The sequence below is a fragment of the Caretta caretta genome, chromosome 7 (assembly GCF_965140235.1).
Source record: "Caretta caretta isolate rCarCar2 chromosome 7, rCarCar1.hap1, whole genome shotgun sequence".
In the NCBI taxonomy this organism is placed as follows: Eukaryota; Metazoa; Chordata; order Testudines; family Cheloniidae; genus Caretta; species Caretta caretta.
This window is the reverse complement of record NC_134212.1, coordinates 15,963,991-15,986,069: the sequence shown is the minus strand read 5'-3', so window position 1 is coordinate 15,986,069 and position 22,079 is coordinate 15,963,991. Positions and strand designations below refer to the sequence as shown.

The window sequence follows — 22,079 nt, the reverse complement described above, 5'->3', positions numbered from 1 at the left end:
GTCTGCTCAAGTCCTTGATGGTGGTCTTTAGAACAATCAGCAGGTCTTATTTCAGTTTCCTGTGCTTTAGAGCTCCTCTTTCTTGAAGGTCTGCTATTCCTCCACCTGTTGCCCTCCATTTTTGGACTGAACAATGGATTCTTCTCAGAGCTTGCCTCTATGGTTACTGGGTTTACCTTTGTACCAAGTTTCCCAGATCTCTGCTTGTGTTTCTAAAATTTAAAGTGTGGATTATGCTTTGCACTATGATTGTAATTTATTGACTATTGTGTTATGGTAACATTTAGAGGCTTGAGCCAGATCAAGGCCCCATTGTGTTAGGCATTGTACACAGTAAACCTGTCCCTGCCCTAAATGATTTACTTGCAGTAGGTGCTGAACAAAACAATTCAAACAGCATCGAGCAAGATGTGCCTAAAGCATGGGATAGCTGCATTATAAAAATGCAAAGTAAAATAGAACAGGCATGGTAGGTGATAAGTGTTTGCACAAGCTAACTTTACCATGAAGAACCAACCTTATATGCTTAATGATTTCTAAGAGTTAATCTACAAATTTGCATAAAACTTACATTTCGTTTGAAGTTGCATACAAATCTGCGTGAGACTGAATATGTTTGCAGTGTTGTAACTGTTGGTCCCAGGATGAGAGAGACACACAAGGTACGTGATGTAATATTTTTTTATTGGACCAATGTCTGTTAGTGGAAAGTACAAGCTTTCGACCTACACAGAGCTCTTCTCCAGGTCTGGGGAAGGAAGCAGAGCGTCTGAGGTAAATACAAGCTGGGACAGACTGTTAAGCAGAAGGCCTACAATTTGTGTTAAACCATCACTTGAAATGAAGAGGGCAATTAAGGACAGCAGGCAGTGTGGTGTGTTACAAATTGTTGAAAATGAGGCATAAAACCAGTGTGTTAAGTCCATATTTTTTGTTGTCTAGCAGACTTACAGTTAAGTTCCCAAGCTCACCTTCTGAGTATGTTGTGCAGGTTTTCTTTGAGGACAATTATTGAAAGATCAGATCTGAGATGATCACTGTGGGGGGGGGGGGGGGGGGAGATCACAGCTGATACAGTGTTTTGGTCTTTTATCATTTTTCCTGAGTGAGATCATCCGAGAGCATAGTGATTGTCTGGTTTCCCCTACATAGTTGTGATTGGAGCATTTAATGCACTGGATGAGGCACAGCATGTTGTGATAGGCACGTGTCAGATTCATGAATCTTGAAAAGGCACTAATCATTGTAGCAGTGGAGATACGTCTGAAGGTTTTGCAAAGTCCCTGAATCCTAACCAGCAGATAGAGATCAAACTTGCAGACAGAGCAGATGCTATCATAGCACTTCATCATAACTATGTCAACAAGACCAACAGACACCACCTATAAAGAACACACCACAATTCACACAGGAACTTAAAATATACCATCAAATCCTTGCCCCAAAAAACTCCAAGAAAAACTCTACAACCTCATCCCTCACAAACCCACCACAGAATTGTTCTACGTGCTTCAAGAGACACAAACAGGGGAACCCAGGCAGACCCATCGTATCTGGCCACAGCACTCTTATTGAGAGAGTATCAGGACTAATAGAAACCATCCTTAGGTCACTCACCACACAAAAGGGTCTGCTTCCTCCAGAAACTCCTCACCATGAACAATCTCGCCCAGACCTCCATGGTGGCAAGGATTGTGTTCACCTCCCTCACAATGATACCATTGTAGTCTGCCTCATGCATACAAAATAATGCCTACAAATTAATGTACAATACTCAAATCCACCCTAAACACATCACTAAGCTCATCCATTTCATTTTCACCCATAATTTCACATTTAACAAACACAGTCCAAACCATGGAAAAACAGCCACAGGTACTACAATGGCTCCCCAATATGCAAGCCTCTTCGAGGACCACCTTGAGGAAGAATTTCTGGAAAAATGCACCATGATATACCTGAAATTTCAATTCTATTTTCATCCTCTAGACCGAACACCTAAACTTCCTCAGATTTCCCACCACAACTTCAACCACCACCATGCATCTATCAAACTCTCTCCAGAATACTCCCACATCAAGATCACTTCCTGGACACCATAATTTGCTCAAACAATGGAGGCCTACAAACAGCTGTAAACCCAAGTAACCAACTGATCACCACACTTACCTTCCTAGATCCAGCAACCACTCCAAACACCCCAAGAAGTCTTATCTACAGCCAGGCACTCAGACACCACAAAATATGCTCCAAGGAGAAAGTCTGGGATATACACCTTAAAACACTTAAAACCACCTTCACCAAAACAAGGATACTTCAGAGAAGTGGATCACATCATGGTAAGGATCACCCAAATACCCCAGGGGAAACCTGCTTCAATACAGAAAAAACCCTTCAGACAACAAACTTAGTTGTCAGCTAACATCCCACACTGGAAACCATACTGAATATTGTTCAAGCTGTCTAGAATGGCTCATGACCATGAGTGCCAATCTCAAGGCAGACTTAAAAAATCCCAAACTGGTTGTGTTGGCAAAAATCCCAAACTGGTTGTGTTGTCTATACCTAGATTTCACCAACCAAGTATCAAGTGTGAACTCCGCAAGCACGACAACCGCCTCAACATGCGGTCAGACAGCCCCCCTTGGGTACTCTGGTTTATCTTGCCACCTAGGCAAGCTTGCCTTGTGATAGATGGTCCCTTACACCAAAAGGTCACAATACTCAGGTTACTCTCAGTCCTAAAGGACCAGTCACTTACCCCAGTCAACTGTACCTTAGATCTCTCAAAGGCAATACTTGTGGCCAATTCTATAAACTAACTTAATTTCTTTTTCTTGGCTAAGAGATCTTTAGAGTTATTTAGAAGGTTACAACAAGTAAACACACAAATAAGTCAGTTTTAGGTTTCAAAAGGAAATAGAAGCTGCTGTAAGAGGCACTCTATATGTTCTTTAGGGCTAACACAAGCTAAGCAGTTTGGGGATCACTTGCTTAAAAACTTACAAATATTGCCCTCTCCAAATTCCAAGCAGTATAGTGATGCAATTCCTTCTGTGATGGTAGAAGTGGCAGCACCTACCTCCTCTGCAGGGGGGGGGGGAGGGGTGTTGGCCTCAACCAACAAAGTCCTTGTCCTTTGCTGTTTCATAGTGGTTCGATTTCCATAGGCCTTCTTGTGGAAAGGACCAGCACTTCACATTAATTAATGCTTCTTTCCCAAGTTACACAATTACAGATGTTTAAAATGCACACATTACATCTGTGGCCCATGGTGAAAGTTATAACAGATCAAAACATGCAGCAGCCTACAAGCATTTCATCATGTGTAAACACTAACACATTCTTGTCAACTTCTGTTTTAATAATGCTAACACACAGGTGGGACCAGATTGGTCTCCAGCTATGCATTTGTCAGTCAGTGTTCAGTGAGACTGTCATAAATATAAAGGGAAGGGTAAACACCTTTAAAATCCCTCCTGGCCAGAGGAAAAACCCTTTCACCTGTAAAGGGTTAAGGAGCTAGGATAACCTCGCTGGCACCTGACCAAAATGACCAATGAGGAGACAAGATACTTTCAAGGGGGGGTGGGGGGACAAAGGTTTGCTCTGTCTGTGTCGTTTTGCCAGGAACAGAAAAGGAATGGAGTCTTAGAACTTAGTAAGTAATCTAGCTAGATATGCGAGAGATTCTGTTTTGTTTAAATGGCTGATAAAATAAGCTGTGCTGAATGGAATGTATATTCCTGTTTTTGTATCTTTTTGTAACTTAAGGTTTTGCCTAGAGGGATTCTCTAGGTTTTGAATCCTATCACCCTGTAAGGTAGTTACCATCCTGATTTTACAGAGGTGATTTTTACTTTCTTCAATTAAAAAAAATTTTTAAGAACCTGATTGTTTTTTCATTGTTCTTAAGATCCAAGGGTTTGGGTCTGTGTTCACCTATGCAAATGGGTGAGGATTTTTATCAAGCCTTCCCCAGGAAAGGGGGTGTAGGGTTTGGGGAGGATTTGGGGGGGGGAGGGGAGACATTTCCAAGCGGGCTCTTTCCCCGTTATATAATTTTTTAGACTCTTGGTGATGGCAGCAATAAAGTCCAAGGGCAAAAAGGTAAAAAATATTTTGTACCTTGGGGAAGTTTTAACTTAAGCTGGTAAAAATAAGCTTAGGGGGTTTTTCATGCAGGTCCCCACATCTGTACCCGAGAGTTCAGGGTGGGGAAGGAATCTTGACAGAGGCCTAGGGCCCTTGGCATAAGCTGGCACCTAATCTGCCAGCATCACATTATGAAACAATTACAGCCAGTATTTGATGGGAACCACATCCTGAAATAAATTTTTCCTAAACCCCTCTTCTGGTATTCAAACAATCCCCCAACCTTGCCACGTTCATCATCAGAAGCAAGCTCCCCACAGACCAGGACACACCAACTCAAAGCAGACCCTGGCAGAATAGATGCAAAGTCTGTAGACATATCTCCCCTGCTACCATCATGAATACCCACCTTTCAAAATTCCTGGGTCTACACAAGTGGTGTACCTCATCCAGTGCATTAAATGCCCCAACAACTATGTTAACCCTTCTGCTTAACAATCTGTCCCAACTTGTATTTATTTCAGATTCTCTGCTTTCTTCCCCAGACCTGAAGAGCAGCTGGGTAGCTCGAAAGCTTGTAGCTTCCACCAACAGGAGCTGATCCAATAAAAGATATTACCACACCTACCTTTTCGCTGATACCAAGCATGCAATGTTAGAGCCAGAATATACTACTTACAGGGATTCCTTGTAACTGTGGTTTGTCTAGAAGGTTATGTAGCTCATTTCGAGAGGCTTCTATCTTTTCACGATCAGCAGCATCTACCATATATCTTTAAAAAGATATTGTAAATTTAGTTATTCAGTAACTTAAGCAGGTTTATAAGCTTCAGAAACTAGATGTACTAGCACATGTACTGAGTTCCAGGACTATCTGTTTGAACAAATTTACAAGTCTTGCAGAGGGGGCAACTGTCCCAAATACTAGTCAGCCAAGTAGAGCTTGATAAACTCTCCCATTTAAAATGTACTTGGAGTTGGGGCAGTCAAGCTACAGACTGTCTCACAAAGGTCGTGCAGATGATTTCAGATGTCAAGAAGTTAATATATTAGATCAGAAGTTACATAAACAATAGCTAAAAAGAAATCAAGCCTTAGTTCTTCCCAACACCATTCAAAAGCTAGTTTAGAGGGGCTACAACCGAATTTTAAAGTAAAACAGAACACTAGTTTGCAAATTGAAGGCTTATTTCTCAGCTGCAAAGAAGAAGAAAAATCTACAGCTGATGAGAGCAGCCTGACACAGTCTTTACTTACACAATAGCATTAACGCCTCTGCAATATCGCTCCCACATGCTTCGGAATCGTGGCTGCCCTCCTATATCCCAGATCTTAAAGGAAAAGCAAGTTTAGCAAGGCACTAGGTTAAGTCTAAATTTAAACATCACAAAGCACAGTATAAAAGAACTATCAACAGGTGAAGTGAAGTGAAGTGCTTGAAAGTATTTGATCCTTATGTCTTCTCAGTAGTTTTCACACAAAGGCTATTTCCACTATAATGGTATGGTTCTAGTCAGCAGGGTCATCTATCCACACTCTCCCCTACTTTAAGACATTAAGTAAAAATATAGATGCTTGTATCTGAAAGCTTGACACCTAAAAAATTCACAGAAGTTACAGAACTTCTGTATTACCCAGCACACAGCAAAACAAGAAGATGCATGTCGTTCTAAAACATAAAGACAGTGTAAGAGTATGCAACTTTGCACTCAGCATACACGCTGAAGTCAGCCATTTGCATGGAGCATCTCACTGGAGGACTGACAAAAGGAACTCTGGCACATCAAGGGGAAAGGTTATGTTTAACCTGCGCCTCCAGAGAAAGTCTCTTTACAGCAGAATATGTAGGAAAAAGTCCTACACTTAAACTCAAACTCAAGTTATTGAACTTTACAAATCTACAGATCAGTTTACAAGAATTTCACAGCATGATCCAGTTAAAAGTTACCTATTTATTAGACCCTTGAACAATGCAGACTGAAAACTGAGGTAACAATAGTTTTGTTGTGTTATTTCACTGCAGGTTTCCATAGTTGAGAATTTCTGATTAAGCAGAATGCAGCAATATTTGTGCGCTAGCCTATTAGGGCAAGTGCCTGTAAATGTAACAATATTTTAATACAAGAAGTTGAAGAACCTCAAGTCATCCATATTTCAAATGAGTGTTGGGTTCTATACCACATATACCAGTGGTGGGCAACCTGAGGCCCAACAGGGTAATCTGCTGGCAGACTGCCAGGCAGTTTACATTTGCACAGCTGCCCGGAGCTCCTAGTGGCCACAGTTTGCCATTCCTAGCCAACAGGAGCTGGGGGAAGTGGTGTGGGCCACAGGGACATGCTTGCCGCCGCTTCCTCCAGCTCCCATTGGCCAGGAATGGCAAACTGTGGCCACTGGGAGCTGCGGGCGGCTGTGCAAATGTAAACAAACTGTCTGGCGGTCTGCCAGTGGATTACCCTGATGGGCAGTGTGCAGCCCAGAGGCTGCAGGTTGCCCACCACTCATGTATACCTTCAAACAGGGGCCACTTCATCCATGAATCTGTACAATGATGATTGCATAAATCTGAGGGCAAAACTGGGCTTTGAAATAGAGTGTTCTGATTTAAGGTTAACTCTTGCATTTCCTGAATTAGTTTTAAGGTGTCGTGGTCGTGTATCAATGCCAGAAAACAGACCTGTTAAGTTCACTTCTTGCAGTATAAGCAGCCAGCATAACTTGTGGTATGAGGTTGTGGATCATTTGAACAATTAGCTGCAACTGAAAAAACCTGCTTTGAAGCAAGTTTCTCAAGCAATTGGGGCACATGGAAGAGTCAGAGCACCAAAAAGGAGAGTGGAAGGCTAAGTCAGGATTGTAAATCAGAATGTATTAAGTGTAATTAGTCAGTTGTCAGTGAGGGGTTTTTTTGATCCAAAAGATACTAGCTAGAATACCTTTGTGGGTACTGTATGTTTCTGCAATAAGCTAAGTGTACATAGGAAGGGTCATAAGCCACACACTGTTATGGGGGGGAAAAATATATATATTTATTTCAGCCCTATACTACATACTTGGTGTTTTTGGGGGTTGAGGAAATGGGATCAGGACATTATATTAAGGTGCGCAGAAGCCCCGACCCTCTGAAAGCTGGGAGCCATGTTAATCCAAGTGAGTCTAGTATTCTTGGATTTCTGCTCCACTAGCAGAATTGACAACTTACTATAAGGTAATTTCAGAGCTTCTAATTAGTTGACAGTGTGTTTCCTGTACAGTGCTGTAGATGAACAGGAGACTTTACAATTTGTTAATTATGTAAAAGCAACACCCTTGCCCAAAACTAGAAGTCATTTTAATTTTTAAAGTTATAGCTTTACTCTAGGTACCATAGCAGTGGCATGGGTAAGGGAAGTGGGAAAGGTTGTAGACAAATATTTATTAGGTTTGGGAAGTCCCACTGTCACGAGCAGAGAGCCTGAATACATAAATGAATTGTATGGCCCATATGTTATCTGGAGTCACAGCTTTTGATGTAACCATAGCCTTTCATAAGAAGTATCTTGATGCTGTTATCTGTAAATGGGAGGACTAGGGCAGATCAGAATTCTGTCAGTTCCAGATGGTATCCAGCAAAAACAGTAGCGACCCTCAGGAGTGTGGATAAAAACTTTAAAAAAAAAAAAAGGCGAGAGCCACATATGCCATAGTATTCTAGATGCAAAACAACAGAAACATAGCAGCAGCATAGTGGGGCACTCATCATGCCACTTCAGATAGGGAGATCTAGACCAGTCTGTCATATGGAGCATTCTGAGTAACTTTTCCGTGGTATGATTTTCCTTGAAATTGGATAAGTCGCCCATTTTCTGCTAGCTTGAGAACCCATTATGCTACTGTTCCCAAGTGTGAAGATTCAAGGGACTTCTCCCTTCCTTTGCCCATTTGAGGAGCTAGTGCCATTTTTTGTTCATAATCCCAAATTCCTGTCTCAGAAGGGAATAAACTGAAATTTGATTCCTATTCGACACAAGAGATTATTTAAGCTCCCATTTTAAACTTGGTTTTCCAGAGAACGAAGAGGTTCTGTTGTTTAGCCTGTACATTTCTGGTATATTTCTCATTTACTACAGAGTTGAATGCTGCCTGGAGAGAAGCCAGAATTTAATGTTCTTACACAGATAAGAATTTAAGAGTTATTCCTACTGATCCACTGGAAATAGCTGAATATAGTCATAACAGAACATGCCAGTCAAACATTCCATTTTAACACAGAAGGGCTCTTATGCATGAAGAAGTTTAACCAAAGCTTCTGGTTTGATTATTCCATGCATTTTTAAATGCTTCAGGAAGAAAAATTGAATTAGAAATTCCCCTGCTGTGTTTGCAACTCAGACAAGCAGCATTATACTAGTGACTAAGAACCGGCAAGCAAAACAGGCTTGTCTTGGTTGTTTGTTTGTTTATTTATTTTTTGGGGGGGGGGGGGGAGAAAGGAGGAGGAGAGAGAAAAGAGAAGGAAGACACCTGACTGATGGCAAGACAAAACAAAGCTGGACTGACGAAAGGTCAATTTAGCTTTCTCAAGTCAATCTATGGAGTTCATTTCAGACAGTGACCTTATCTGAGAGCATCCCTTTAAAAGCTATTGAACACTTTTGCCCCAATAAGGAGCAAAATGTTCTTGACATACCTTTATCGTCACATTGCCCTTAGTAACTTTCCTCATATTGAAGCCCACTGTAGGAATCATATCTTCACTGAATTGACCTGACTGAATAGAAGAGAGAGTTTGTATTAGATCTTGTCACAATAAGCAGAGAATGTTTCAGCACAAAATCATGTATATGCATGATTGACAGGGTTTACAGTACATGGCTATTTAAAAAAAAAAATACACAAAAAAACCGCGTCCTCAGATAAGGAGAGGATTTTCTAGTTGAAGTGCCAGGAAACATAGATGATGCAACTAATTTTTGTATGGAGGCCTATTAATTCTCATTTCCAACCACGATTTCCCTCAGGCCTATCCAGAAATGTTTCATTCAAAATCAAAAAGAATGAATATCTAGTGAGCAAGTACTGTGCATGAAGCTAAACCAGAGGAAAAATGATTTGCTTACGTTAAGCTATGTGAAGTAACTCAATCTCTTGGTTATACAGAGCTCCAAAAGAACAAAGATGCAAGTACTTCTTGTGATGGAGCTTAGTATTCCAGCTGTGTGCTATGGGAACCTCACTATCACTCTGGAATAGGTATTTTTCCTGAGTCTTACATAGCTTAATTGGGCAACATGTACAGAGGGTGTCAACTCCAGTGGGACTGGCTTTCAACACAAAAAAAAAAGCTATGCTTCAACTCCCTAGGGCAATAAGATGGCAACTGGAAAAACTTGCACAGCCTCTGAGCCTCCTGAGAAACAAAACTGGCATCTCAATTTGCACAAATTTCAACAGTACTCAGAAAAGTGGGAGTGGGGTGTGTCCTGTAGACAGCAAGTGAGGATTTCAGGGTGACTGAAGGTTTGAGAGAATGTTCATGCTATTGTGCATTACTATTTAGTATTAAAGATTAGTTATGGATCATGGTCTTACAAGATGTATAAACTGGTACTTCCTTTCATAGTAATGGTATGGTTCCTACTTTTATCTGTAGTGTTAGCTTACATTGGCCAAAGGAGGTCTTTTACATGGTACTGGAAACCAGGGGCTTTTTCTGTGTGTGTGTGTGGGGGGGCGGCTAAACAAACAGGTACAGGTAACAATAGTACAGATTTCTCCCAGGCTATTCTGCCTCAACTTTAAGTTTGCCTCTGCAAAAGTAAACGCTTTCTTCCAGACTCAGGTCTCTGCTGAAGTAGTATTGGCTGTAGTAGGTTTGTGAAATGGGTCAGTGTCCACTATAATCAGACCGAATCAGGTGACTCTTGGGACATCTCAGATGTGAGAGCTCTCTCATTACTCTTAGCTATCCCATCTCTCCAACAGCATATTGCCACAAGACAAGACCTTGCACACATCTTTCCATAACCTGACTCATTAAGTAGCTAAACTGTCCTGTAAATTACTTAGGACTTCTGCATAAAGCAGCAGAGTTACAACTGCTTTAAAGACAGGTTTCAATGTAGCAGCCGTGTTAGTCTGTATCCACAAAAAGAAAAAGGAGTATTTGTGGCACCTTAGAGACTAACAAATTTATCTGAGCATAAGCTTTCGTGAGCTACAGCTCACTTCACTGGATGCATGTACTCCTTTTCTAACTGCTTTAAACATGGTTCATAAGGTAATATCCAGAGATCATGATCAACTTGTAACATCAGGCCTGGCGCCATTCTATTTCCTGGTTACAAAGTTATGCTCCTTCTACAGTTCAGTTGCCCTTTAACTCTCCACTGCATTTACCCATTACTGAACCAATGAATAAAGGCAACTGGATGCCTCAAATACAGATTTGCATACAAGTCTAGAAACTGATAAATACAGACTTATGTAAATTGATATTTAAACAGATTATTGCAAATTCACCTTTGCTCATCTGACTGATTATATATAAAGACCTCTGCAGTTATAAAAGTGTGTTGTATGTTGACTTTACTACTGAACTCTGAAATGCAGAGGAAGAGATCAACCTCTAAAGTAAGATACAGTTTAAGTGACAGATGAATGAGTGGGCAACTTGGGTAAATTTACAGATTCTATTTATACTGCAGGTGGTCTTTTAGGAGTTAAGATATGGCCAGAGAAGCCAATGGCCTTTTTACAATGTAATTCTGAAGTTATTTTTACTTTAGTTTGTAGATAGAGACAAAATTTTCTTAGTTGCAACTAGCAATTAAAAGTGAACCTAAGATGCCCTGGCAGTGGAGGTTCAAGTTGCTAATTTTTCAAGCCATTGATAGTTCATGTTTTCATTCTCACTGACAGGGCTTTTGTTGTGTCGGTGGCTTAGAAAAAGGTGAGACTTCACTGACCTACTTACACAGTACCTCAAAACTATAAGAGAAGTTCCATTTCATTATTCCAGATGCTTCTCACTGGACAGGTTATTTGGTACTTATTTTGTAATACATCAAAAAATCTTACTAGCCATTCTGCATACTTTGATATCTAGTTTTCAGAGCATCCTCAGCATTTTGCAAAATGTTAGACTCCGAAGGCCTCTCAGTTGAGCACCCAGAAAATTCTACCCGTTTTTTGAAGGTGATGGCCAGGGCTTCAGAAATTTATTCAAGCCATTCAGGTGAACACCTCTGTCCCCCAAAGCCACATTGTGGCCAAGCCACACCACACAGTTCCTTCAAGAACTAAGCAGCTCTACTTTAACATCAACTTGATAACATCTCTAAAAGTACTTGCTTTGTTAGCCTGTACCTTTCCCTTTTAGGTTTCAGGCCTACTCCCCACTCTTTCCTATACAGGATTGTGGATGGCTTGTGTGCGTGTAGTGATCTTCTGGTTAAGTTTTTCCTCTTCCTCCCACCCCTTATGACCCTTTCCCCCCCTGCACTGTGCAGTCTGTTTCACTTCTCCCCAGAGATCCCTTTACCCTACTTGCTACTATGTAAAGCAGTGGTCCCCAAACTTTTCAGGGTCATGCCCCTCCTAAGCCATGTCCCCCTCTGCCACCGCAGGAGCAGAGGCCAGAGCAGGGCCACAGCTCTGGGGCGGGGGGGAACGCAAGAGGGGCATGGACAGGGATAAGGCGGGGGGCCAAGGCTGGGGGGCAGAAGCAGAAGCTACAGCCAGGCATGGAGTCACAGCCGGGAGCGGGGGCTGGAGCAGAGCTGGATGGCGCTCCGGCCCCACCCCCATGGGGGCTGACCTGGTCCCTGCCACCCCCCACCCCCAAAAAAAACAAAAAACCAACAACAACTTTGCTCTGGGGGTGTGCCCCACAGTTTTGGGACCTCTGATCTAAAGAGTCTCTCTAACACCACTACCCACACAGGACAGAATCAGGCCTAATCTTTAGATTAAGGTGTACTCTACCGGCTCACACAACAAGAAGCCAATCACCTAAAAATCTATGAAATACAACTAAGACCTCATTTATTAAGTATATTCAGAATGTGATTGGACGCTTTAAGCAAGGTAAGCAAAAACAGCCTCAATATATTCGTAAAAAGTTGTTTGACAACACATCTGGTGCAGAAAATTTACAAGCAGTAATATTCTGTTTGTCAGGCAAAAGCTGCCTGAAACAGCAATGTCCGTCTTCTCTGAAGGCAGCAAGCAATGTGGTCTTGTGACCATGCACAAGGTTCCTGCTTTTATCCTGATCACTTGGCTTTCAACTTTGCTCAACTCAACTCTTTTTCCTGCTCTTTATGTCATCTGTGCCTTCTTCCAGGCTGCTCCTTACATCTGAAACTCCCTCCCTCAAACACACAGGTGACCATTTCTCCTTAATATGGCTCACTTCTGTAGAACCTAGCCAAGTTAATCAAATGATCAATTTTGAAGTCATACAGTGCAACGTGTGCAGGGCCCTGTATTTTAGGGGACAATGTATGCAGGTAAATTGATGCATAAATGCCCTTCTGGTAGCACAAACTAAGGTTTCATTTTAAAGAAGCCAAAAGACATTCCATTTCAAAAGAAGACTACTTCAAAATGTGAAACCAATCCAAAGTTGAAGATATTTGCCAAGTCTACAGGTAGTTAAGCCAACAGCTCATAAAGGTGATGAGTTACATTTAACCATTGAGTGATATTTACAGTTTCACTGCCAACCATTTTAGCACAGTCAAGTTCAGGGGATACTCTGATGGCTATAGTGACAGATATTAGGATGGGCAACCAATAACAATAAAGATTTGCTGAGGTGACAAATGAAATTCCAAACCCTAAAAATCAAATTGCTACCAATTCTGCCCTTAAACTAAGAGAAAGGAGATAGATCCCCTCCAATAATCAAGAGCTTCATCTATTCCCTATTCAGCTGAAAGCTTTTCATCCTTGCATTCAAGGCTCTGCACAACTCCACCCCATTCCAATACCTCAATTCCTTATCCTCCACCCAACCTTCTCATGACTGCTCCCTTAGGCTCTTGCACTCTGTGCTATTTCACGATCCCTTTCATGCTTGGAAAGTTCTAGTTAGTCTCCCTCTCCTCATCCAAGATGCTTCTCAATACATTCCTATTCCATCAAGCATTTCAGCCATTAGACTACACTATCTTTTACTTGTGCCTTTAGGTTGTAGGCTCTTCCAGGTTGTGACTCATTTGTCCAGCACTGTATAGGTAAGCGTACACCAGCAGCACTCTTGAAGTTTCCAAAGGAACTATTATACACTACATGTCACTAGTCTGAGTCTCTAAACCAAAACTAGGGTACAAATTTGTTTTACAGGATAGGACTTGTTTAGGCAAGTCACAAGTATCAGTGCAGGTGATTCATTTCTAACTTGAATTTCAGCATTTTATAATTTGCCTTACGGGCTACAGAAGATTGTTTCACTTTAATTCTGAACAACCTTATTTCCTAGCTTTTCCACTACCACCCTTCCCACAAGTTTCACCATCATCCACAGTTACCATCACATCTGGTTAACTGTTAGATTTAAGGATTCTTCTTCAGTCTGCTTAGAATCAATTCTACTACTATGCAGGACAGAGTAAGATTAGTTATTCTGCTGAAAATATTTTTGGTTTAAACCAAAGAGAAAGTCATTGTTTTAAACCCTTGTGACACAACATCCCTGGCAACAGTATCTTCCTACAAAGCAAACCGTTAAAGTATTTCACGCTATAGTTGCGCCCTCCAAGGAGCTGCAGAGACTAAGTACTTCTAACCAGCAGAAATGGCTGTTTTGAGTTTATTGCTAAAGATGACAGTTGCAAAATCCAGCATGTAAGGCAGATGTTGAATGAAGTACCATTTTGTCAAGACAGCACTTTAGCAATGAGATTAAATCTTCAGATAGTCCTTACTTTCAGTACAGTTGCTTCTTTACTATGACCATCCAACATCTTGACAGATGAAAGGAAATACCATGAAGTCAGTCAATGGTGTGGGAGAAGAACCCATATGCGAGTGGCAGAACTTCCTACAGTGGGTACAGGTCCACTCACCAGATGGAGGTTGGAGCATACTCTGTGCTTCTTGGCTTGCTTGTGGGCTTCAGCCTGGGCTCTCTAATGGGTCTCCACGATGACTGCACCAGCCTTGACCAAGCTTCTCCAGACTGAGCGGTTGTGGGCAGCATTCCCACTGACAAATGGGAGAAGGCTGAATTTCTAGAGACCTTGCAGTAGTGGAGCTGTGGCCTACCTGTGTGGTGTGGGTTGTTCTTAAGTTGGCCATACAGCACAGCCTTTGGCAGATGATCTTAAGGCATGCACTTCACATGTCCCCCCAGCGAAGCCTGCAAGCGTCCAGCATAGTCTGCTTAGACTGTAGGCTGGTTCTCTCAAGGATCTTGTCAGTGATCCATCGGTTCTAAGTGTCTCAGAAAAATTAGAGAAGTCAGGGAAGGTGGAAGCTAGTCAATCTCTGCTCCTGCTTGGGGGTACATGACCCAGCTTTCACAGCCATTAAGGAGGGTACTGAGGACACAAGCCTGGTAAGTGGACACCTTTGTGTTCAGGTTAGCAGCTTGTTGTTTCCAGACACATGAGATAACTTTGCCAAAAGCGGTAGAGGCTTTGCATCAACAAATCCCACACCATAGATCACTGGTTCATTTTCCACAGAAGTGGTAGTTTACTTCTATCTAGTGATCCAGTTTCCAAAAGTCTCATCTCACTGAGGATTGCAATATCAACACTTAGTTGATGCAGTTCTCTATCAATTATGGCTGTTTTCTGACATTCATGGTCTTTCAGTTCGAGTATGGTTAATGCAGTGTTAACATCCCAACAAGCAATGATTAATTTAGAGCCAGGAAAGAAGAAATCGGATGGGAGCTCTTCTTAGTCCATCTTTTCTAGGGCCTTCCCCAAACTGGGGTAAGCAGGCCACCCCTAAATAGGGCTGCTTGGACATCTGAGCTGCTGCCAATGCCTGGGTCCTTCCCACCAAGACAAGTGACCATCAAGACGATTGGTAGAGATTTGCTGCAACTTCTAGACAAAGCACCACTCCAAGTTGAAGGAAGCACCTGCCTTATTGTGCCTTTTCTAAATGGGTGTGGTCTCAGGAGCGTCGATACTGTTGGCCAACAGGATTCTGGCTCATTGCTTTTCTGGGGATATTTTCTTCACCCAGGGAGTTCCACTACCACCTTGGGCACTCTTAGGGCTTCCCAAGGGGAAAAAGGTTTATTGACCGGTGCCTGTCACATTGCTGGTTGCACAGTCTATGCATCCAGTGGCAAATCCTGGAGAAACTGGCTAGACAGTATTGCTACTTTACAGCAAGGTAAAAAAAAACTAGCTTTAGTATTTCCATAAATTAAGATTTCATTTCAAGCAATGGTCTTAGCACATTCTAATGGGTGGCAAGTCATGTTGTCCACTCTTCTAGGTACAATATAATGCATCCTATTAACAAGCTACTACAGCCACCCATTAGAATAATATCTGCCTACTGAACAGATGGTACACCTATTTAATGCTATAAGCTTATAATATAGAATTGTATAATAAAATCAGCACAGTCATCTTAGGTAAAATTCTGCAACCTTGGAGCATGGAAGAAGTTAAATTCATTGCTAGACAAAAGATTCCATCTGTTTCTAGTGTCTTTTCCCCATTCCCCAGACCCCTCAGAAGGCAATTTTAACAGCTCTTGTACAGATTCCATTTTTCAGTTACAGCTCAGACAGGTGAAAGTCATAAACACCATTCCATTCCATTAATTTCTAGCTTCTGAAGAAGCCATCTGCAAGAATTACAGCTTCCTTGATGAACAAAAAGCTCAAAAAACTGCTGACAAATCTTTCTCCAGAGTATCCGTTCTACTGGAAGAACGGTAAATAGTTTAGTTCATAGGCCAGGCATTCAGCAGTACAACTCTTGCAGGCTGCCCATCAATGACCTCAACCATTTTTTAGGACCCAGTCCAACAGAATTCTAGTTGTCTGGCTTTAAACATACTTTCATGAATCTATGTAGTCTGAGAAACAACTATCTTGCAGGCAGATGTGGAGTAAGTTAGCACAAAATATGTTGCATTTGGTTGAGGCAACTTTTAAGCCGTCATGAAGAAGTGGAAGGGAAGGCCAGTACCAGCTGCTACAGAAAAAGGTGTAGAAAGCCCTGCAAGAAAGCATTATGAATAGCCTGCCAGGAATTTCTTAGCTACACCTCCTTAGAGGCTGGGTTATGTCACAAAGCTTGCAGGTTTATATGACTCAAGAGTGGAAGCGAGCTGCAGAGCCCTCAACCTCTATCTGTAGCACTGGGATAAAACCAGCCAGGTATGCTGCTTCTTTCCAAGACTTTAAGTACTTTAGAAGCACCAAAAGTTATTCAGCCTGCTTAGTGTCATTCCCACTCCTGCATGGGACAGAATCTCATCAACAAAATATGCCATCTGTAACTCAAATGCCTTTACTTCATATTGAAGTAGAGTGAATTTTGTTTAGTTTAGAGTAGAGAAGTAGTTTTAATTGGCAAGTTCACTTCCTTAACCCATAATACATTGCAGACACTATGTTCTGCAATGTCTGACCTAGGGTTTCAATCTTGAGGCGGGAGTTTGGCTGCTGCATAATCTGTCAATTATATAGCCTGATGAATGCTGTATCACTTTGAGGACAGCAAGCACAGTATGCTGACTCGAGTCGAATGCTAGTGTTTGTTTTCAGTGCTCATTAATACCACATTCATTAGACATCTTGTACTTCAGTAAGGCCTCCTGAAAGATCACTCTTACTCATTTATAGTAAACATCCAGTTAAACAAGCTTCTCCAAAACAAAAACTACAGTATTCTAGAACAGGTTTTTACTAAACCAGAACTGAAAGAGAAACATCTACAGAGAGCATGAGAAGTACCCTGCAGTTTCAATTTCTGGCCCGATCTTGCTGTCTGTGCAGCTCTCAATGAGATACAGAAAAAACAGTTTTCTGATTGGGAACTGGCAAGCAACAAAGACATCAAAAGGAAATTCACATTTTTAGACGTATTGGGGGGTAGCCGTGTTAGTCTGTATCCACAAAAACAATGAGGAGTCCAGTGGCACCTTGAAGGCTAACAGATTTATTTGGGCATAAGCTTTCATACGGCACTGAATTTAGTTGTATGAAGTGGAAACCCATCAACTTCATGAAAAAAAACTTGCAGATACATTTTTAGAACAATTTTTTTAAATTTTATTTTCCTGAAAATTGGGACTTTGAGGTACTCCTCACTTCAGCGAGGAAAGTCTGAAGAATGTTTGCTTAACGACTCAGACACTGAAGTTTGGTTTATTCTCTTATTTTATCAGCAACATTAATTGCTATTAGAGATGTGTGTTATTTGTAGGGCTCTTCCAAATTCACAGCCATAAAAACAACACATGAAATCTGATCTTGTGTGCTTTTACTGTATAGCCCCCGATTTCATGGGGGAGACAGGGTCACAGGGTTATTTTAGGAGGGACTGGGGTATTGAGACTCATTTCTTCACAGCCTTCAGAGCTGGGCGGGTGGAGGCCAACAGCAACACAGAAGTAAGATTAGCAATACCATACCATGCCACCCTTACTTCTACACTGCTGCCTTCAGAGCTGGCAGCTCTAAATTAACAGGATATCACACAAACATTAGAAGTCCACCAGGAAATAATTAAATGCATAGTTCTATCTGGAGTTTACTTCTCTGGCTCTACATTTTACCTTTCAGAGACCCAATTTTCTTAAAGGAATACTCTAATATTAAGACCCAACATGTACTTTTTTGTTTTAGAAAAGGGTTTCAGAACCTATGGCAAAAAAACACCCCAGAACACCCTTTCATCCATTCAAAAAGAAAGTGAAAAATTTAGAGGTAAATATTCCTTGGAAGCATTTACAACCGCATCATTTGATTAGCCTAAAAGAATTAGAGCCTGAAACTAATCAATTTTCATTAAAAGAAAAGGAGTACTTGTGGCACCTTAGAGACTAACCAATTTATTTGAGCATGAGCTTTCATGAGCTACAGCTCACTTCATCGGATGCATACCGTGGAAACTGCAGCAGACTTTATATACACACAGAGAATATGAAACAATACCTCCTCCCACCCCACTGTGCTGCTGGAAATAGCTTATCTAAAGTGATCATCAGGTTGGGCCATTTCCAGCACAAATCCAGGTTCTCTCACCCTCCACCCCCCCACACAAATTCACTCTCCTGCTGGTGATAACCTGGATTTGTGCAGGAAATAGCCCAACTTGATTATCATGCACATTGTGTAAAGAGTTGTCACTTTGGATGGGCTATCACCAGCAGGAGAGTGAATTTGTGTGGGGGGGGTGGAGGGTGAGAAAAACCTGGATTTGTGCTGGAAATGGCCCAACCTGATGATCACTTTAGATAAGCTATTACCAGCAGGACAGTGGGGTGGGAGGAGGTATTGTTTCATATTCTCTGTGTATATATAAAGTCTGCTGCAGTTTCCACGGTATGCATCCGATGAAGTGAGCTGTAGCTCACGAAAGCTCATGCTCAAATAAATTGGTTAGTCTCTAAGGTGCCACAAGTACTCCTTTTCTTTTTGCGAATACAGACTAACACGGCTGTTACTCTGAAACCTGTCAATTTTCCATTGTAAAAGCTGAATATGGCACCTGAGCCAAGGGGATTACAATCCATAATACATAAGGGGACCCTTTAAAATGACTTTAAGATGAAATTTCTTTAAGTGCCAGTTAATAAAAAGGCAGACCACAGAACATAAAGGGGACTGTCAAGGTTCCTTCCCCACTCTGAACTCTAGGGTACAGATGTGGGGACCTGCATGAAAGACCCCCTAATCTTATTCTTACCAGCTTATGTTAAAAACTTCCCCAAGGTACAAACTTTGCCTTGTCCTTGAACCGTATGCTGCCACCACCAAGCGTTTTAAACGAAGAACAGGGAAAGAGCCCACTTGGAGACGTCTTCCCCAAACCTACACCCCCTTTCCTGGGGAAGGCTTGATAAGAATCCTCACCAATTTGTAGAGGTGAACACAGACCCAAACCCTTGGATCTTAACAACAATGAAAAATCAATTAGGTTCTTAAAAGAATTTTAATTAAAGGAAAGGTAAAAATCACCTCTGTAAAATCAGGATGGTAAGTACCTTACAGGGTAATCAGATTCAGAACATAGAGAATCCCACTAGGCAAAACCTTAAGTTACAAAAAGGCACAAAAACATTCCATCCAGCACAGTTTATTTTACCAGCCATTACACAAAAGGAAATCTAACGCATTTCTAGCTAGCTTACTTACTAAGTTGACAGGAGTTGTAAGGCTGCATTCTTGATCTGTTCCCAGCAAAAGCATCACACAGACAGACCAACCCTTTGTGTCCGTCCCCCCCCTTCCAGATTTGAAAGTATCTTTTCCTCTCATTGGAGATTTTGGGTCAGGTGCCAGCTAGGTTACCTTAGCTTCTTAAGGTTTTACAGGTGAAAGGGTTTTGCCTCTGGCCAGGAGGGATTTTATAGCACTGTATACAGAAAGGTGGTTACCCTTCCCTTTATATTTATGACAGGGACAGAGTAAGAGATGGGATAAATAATACCGGGAAACAGGTGTTCTAACTGGCTCTCACGTTAATAGGCAAAGTACACCTTCAAAATAAAGGACAATTTAATTTACCTCCCAGACACATTCAGTGCATCAAACCAGATTAGGCCACTCATATACGTTATTTTCCAGGAAGAGTTGTGGGCAGGACAGAGTCCTGAAACTTTCATAATGTTGGGGTAAAAAGACTTGAGCAAATTTTAGACTTTTTTGCCTGATTTTCTGATTAGCTAAATGGGTTGTGTTATGAAGACATGCTTGTGGGTGGAACAAAATGCAGATGCAACATCTGAGGTACCACTGTAACATGCACTACTGACAACCATCTAACTTTATTCTTTCCCCAAACTTATTACAACTAAAGGGTGCTGGGCCTTAGATCCGAACTGTACCAGATACAAGTTAAGAGTTCTATTAACTTGTATATCTCCAGCCACCCAGCTCTGTAGGCAGTACAGAAGCAAGCGTTGCAATACCACGATCCCCCACTAAAATAACCCTGTGACCCCCTGCATCTCCCTTTTGGGTCAGGACCCCCAATTTGAGAAACTCTGGTCTCCCTCATGAAATTGAGGGTACAGGGTAAAAGTACACAAGATCAGTAGTTAAGCCAGCAGCGGCACAGAAATAAGATTAGGAATACCATACTATGCCACCCGTACTTCGGCACTGCTGCTTTCAGAGCTGGGCAGCTGGAGAGTGGCGGCTGCCGACTGAGGGCCCAGCTCTGCAGGCAGCAGTGCCCAAGTAAGGGTGGCAATGCCATACCATGCCCTCTTATCTTTACTTCTGCACTGCTGCTGGCGGCAGCTCTGCCTAATCAGAGCTGGGATCCTGGCCAGCAGTCACTGCTCTCCAGCTACCCAACTCTGAAAGCAGTGCCACCATCCGCAGCAGCACAGAAGTAAGGGTAGCAGTACCACCACCACCCACCCACTATAACCCCCCGCCCCCCAATTCCTACAATTACAACACCATGACATTTCAGAGTTAAATAGCTGAAATAATGAAATTTACTATTTTAAAAATCTTATGACCATGAAATTGACCTAAATGGACCATGAATTCGTAATACTACTATAGTACTTTTAGACTTGAGAGTTCCACAGGTAGTAAAGTTTAATCTTACCTACTTTGTTTAAAGTGGGATAGTTACAAGTCACTGTTGTAATGAATGAATTTAAGCCAACAACTAACAGGTCTCATTTTAACACAAAGTCACAGTTATAAAAAGCTTGTATGCATGCAGTTTGGGAACCGTTCTCTTCAACTCTTTCTTACAATGTCCTTGGACCACAGGATATTCTTTATTAAGAATGTTATACCTGAGATATCTGAACATAAACTATTTAGACATTTGCCTAATACAAGCCTTGCTGGCAACACTAGGTTCTTACCCAATATTTACTATACAGATCTTAGTCCAAAAGAAGTGCTTCATGTTCAGTTGTATTTGAGACACTGCATGGGTAAAGCAAGCTGCTTACTGAACACTTCCATCTCCAGTTGAAGTGTTGCAAGCCTCCACAATATGCAGAGTGGTGTAGCTACAGAATGATAGGCAGCAGACTGCAGTCAGAACACTGGCTTCCTGTTAGCTGTGCTGGCGTTTTGTCTGAAGACCAGTTTGGTATGTAAAGTGAAACTCCAACATATGATCTTAATGGTTAGAACTCTAGAGCTGCTACTCCTTGCATCTGCATCAACAATTCATTTCAATTTTCAGCATGGGATCTGTAGTATTAGAGGCAATATACAAAATAAAGTTGATCTACAATACTTGTGTTCAAGTTTGAAGCAATGTTTCTTTGCCACAGTCAATCTTCAGACTTTTTACTGTACATTATGAACTATTGAACCTTAAATCAATAGATCTCTAATGGTAATGCCATTAGACAGTTTTTATCATAGCCTTTTTAAAGTAACCCAAATATAAGTTTAAGTACTACTAATTGGAATAAATTTAAAGAAATCCTGAATGCCTGACAAGTATCAGCTAATAGACTTAGTGACAGTATGCACAAGACCTACATTTCAGATATTTGGATATGTTACTGTAGCTGCCACATGCTTAAGTGTGTAAGTTTGCTTCAAGTCTGGGGAACAGTTGGTTCTGAAGTGAAACTACTACACTGTTCAGACTCTGAAGGAAGGTTAACATTAGGCCAATGCTAAGACCGTTTTTTTCCTGCTTTGGTCATTTTCTGATATTTAGGACTCAGCCTACAAGTTTCTGCCTCTATTCAAAAGAAAAAAGAGTACAACCCCCTCCCCAGCAAACACTTGACAGGTGAGCTTTACCCCAAGCCCTAGAAATCGCACTTGGCATTGAGGATGAACTGACTTTTACCATTGAGAG

The 22,079-nt window shown here is 41.6% G+C and overlaps 1 protein-coding gene across 1 annotated transcript in view; it reads right to left on the bottom strand.

The window, feature by feature from the left end:
• Positions 1–22,079, bottom strand: part of ARL8B (ARF like GTPase 8B) — a 33,415-nt gene that overhangs the window by 4,504 nt on the left and 6,832 nt on the right. Inside the window, exons 2-4 of the mRNA XM_048857563.2 lie at positions 8,765–8,845; positions 5,353–5,426; positions 4,775–4,868 (exon numbers count right to left, since the gene is read on the bottom strand). Coding sequence (XP_048713520.2) covers positions 4,775–4,868; positions 5,353–5,426; positions 8,765–8,845 — 249 coding nt within the window. The remainder of the gene's footprint in view (positions 1–4,774; positions 4,869–5,352; positions 5,427–8,764; positions 8,846–22,079) is intronic.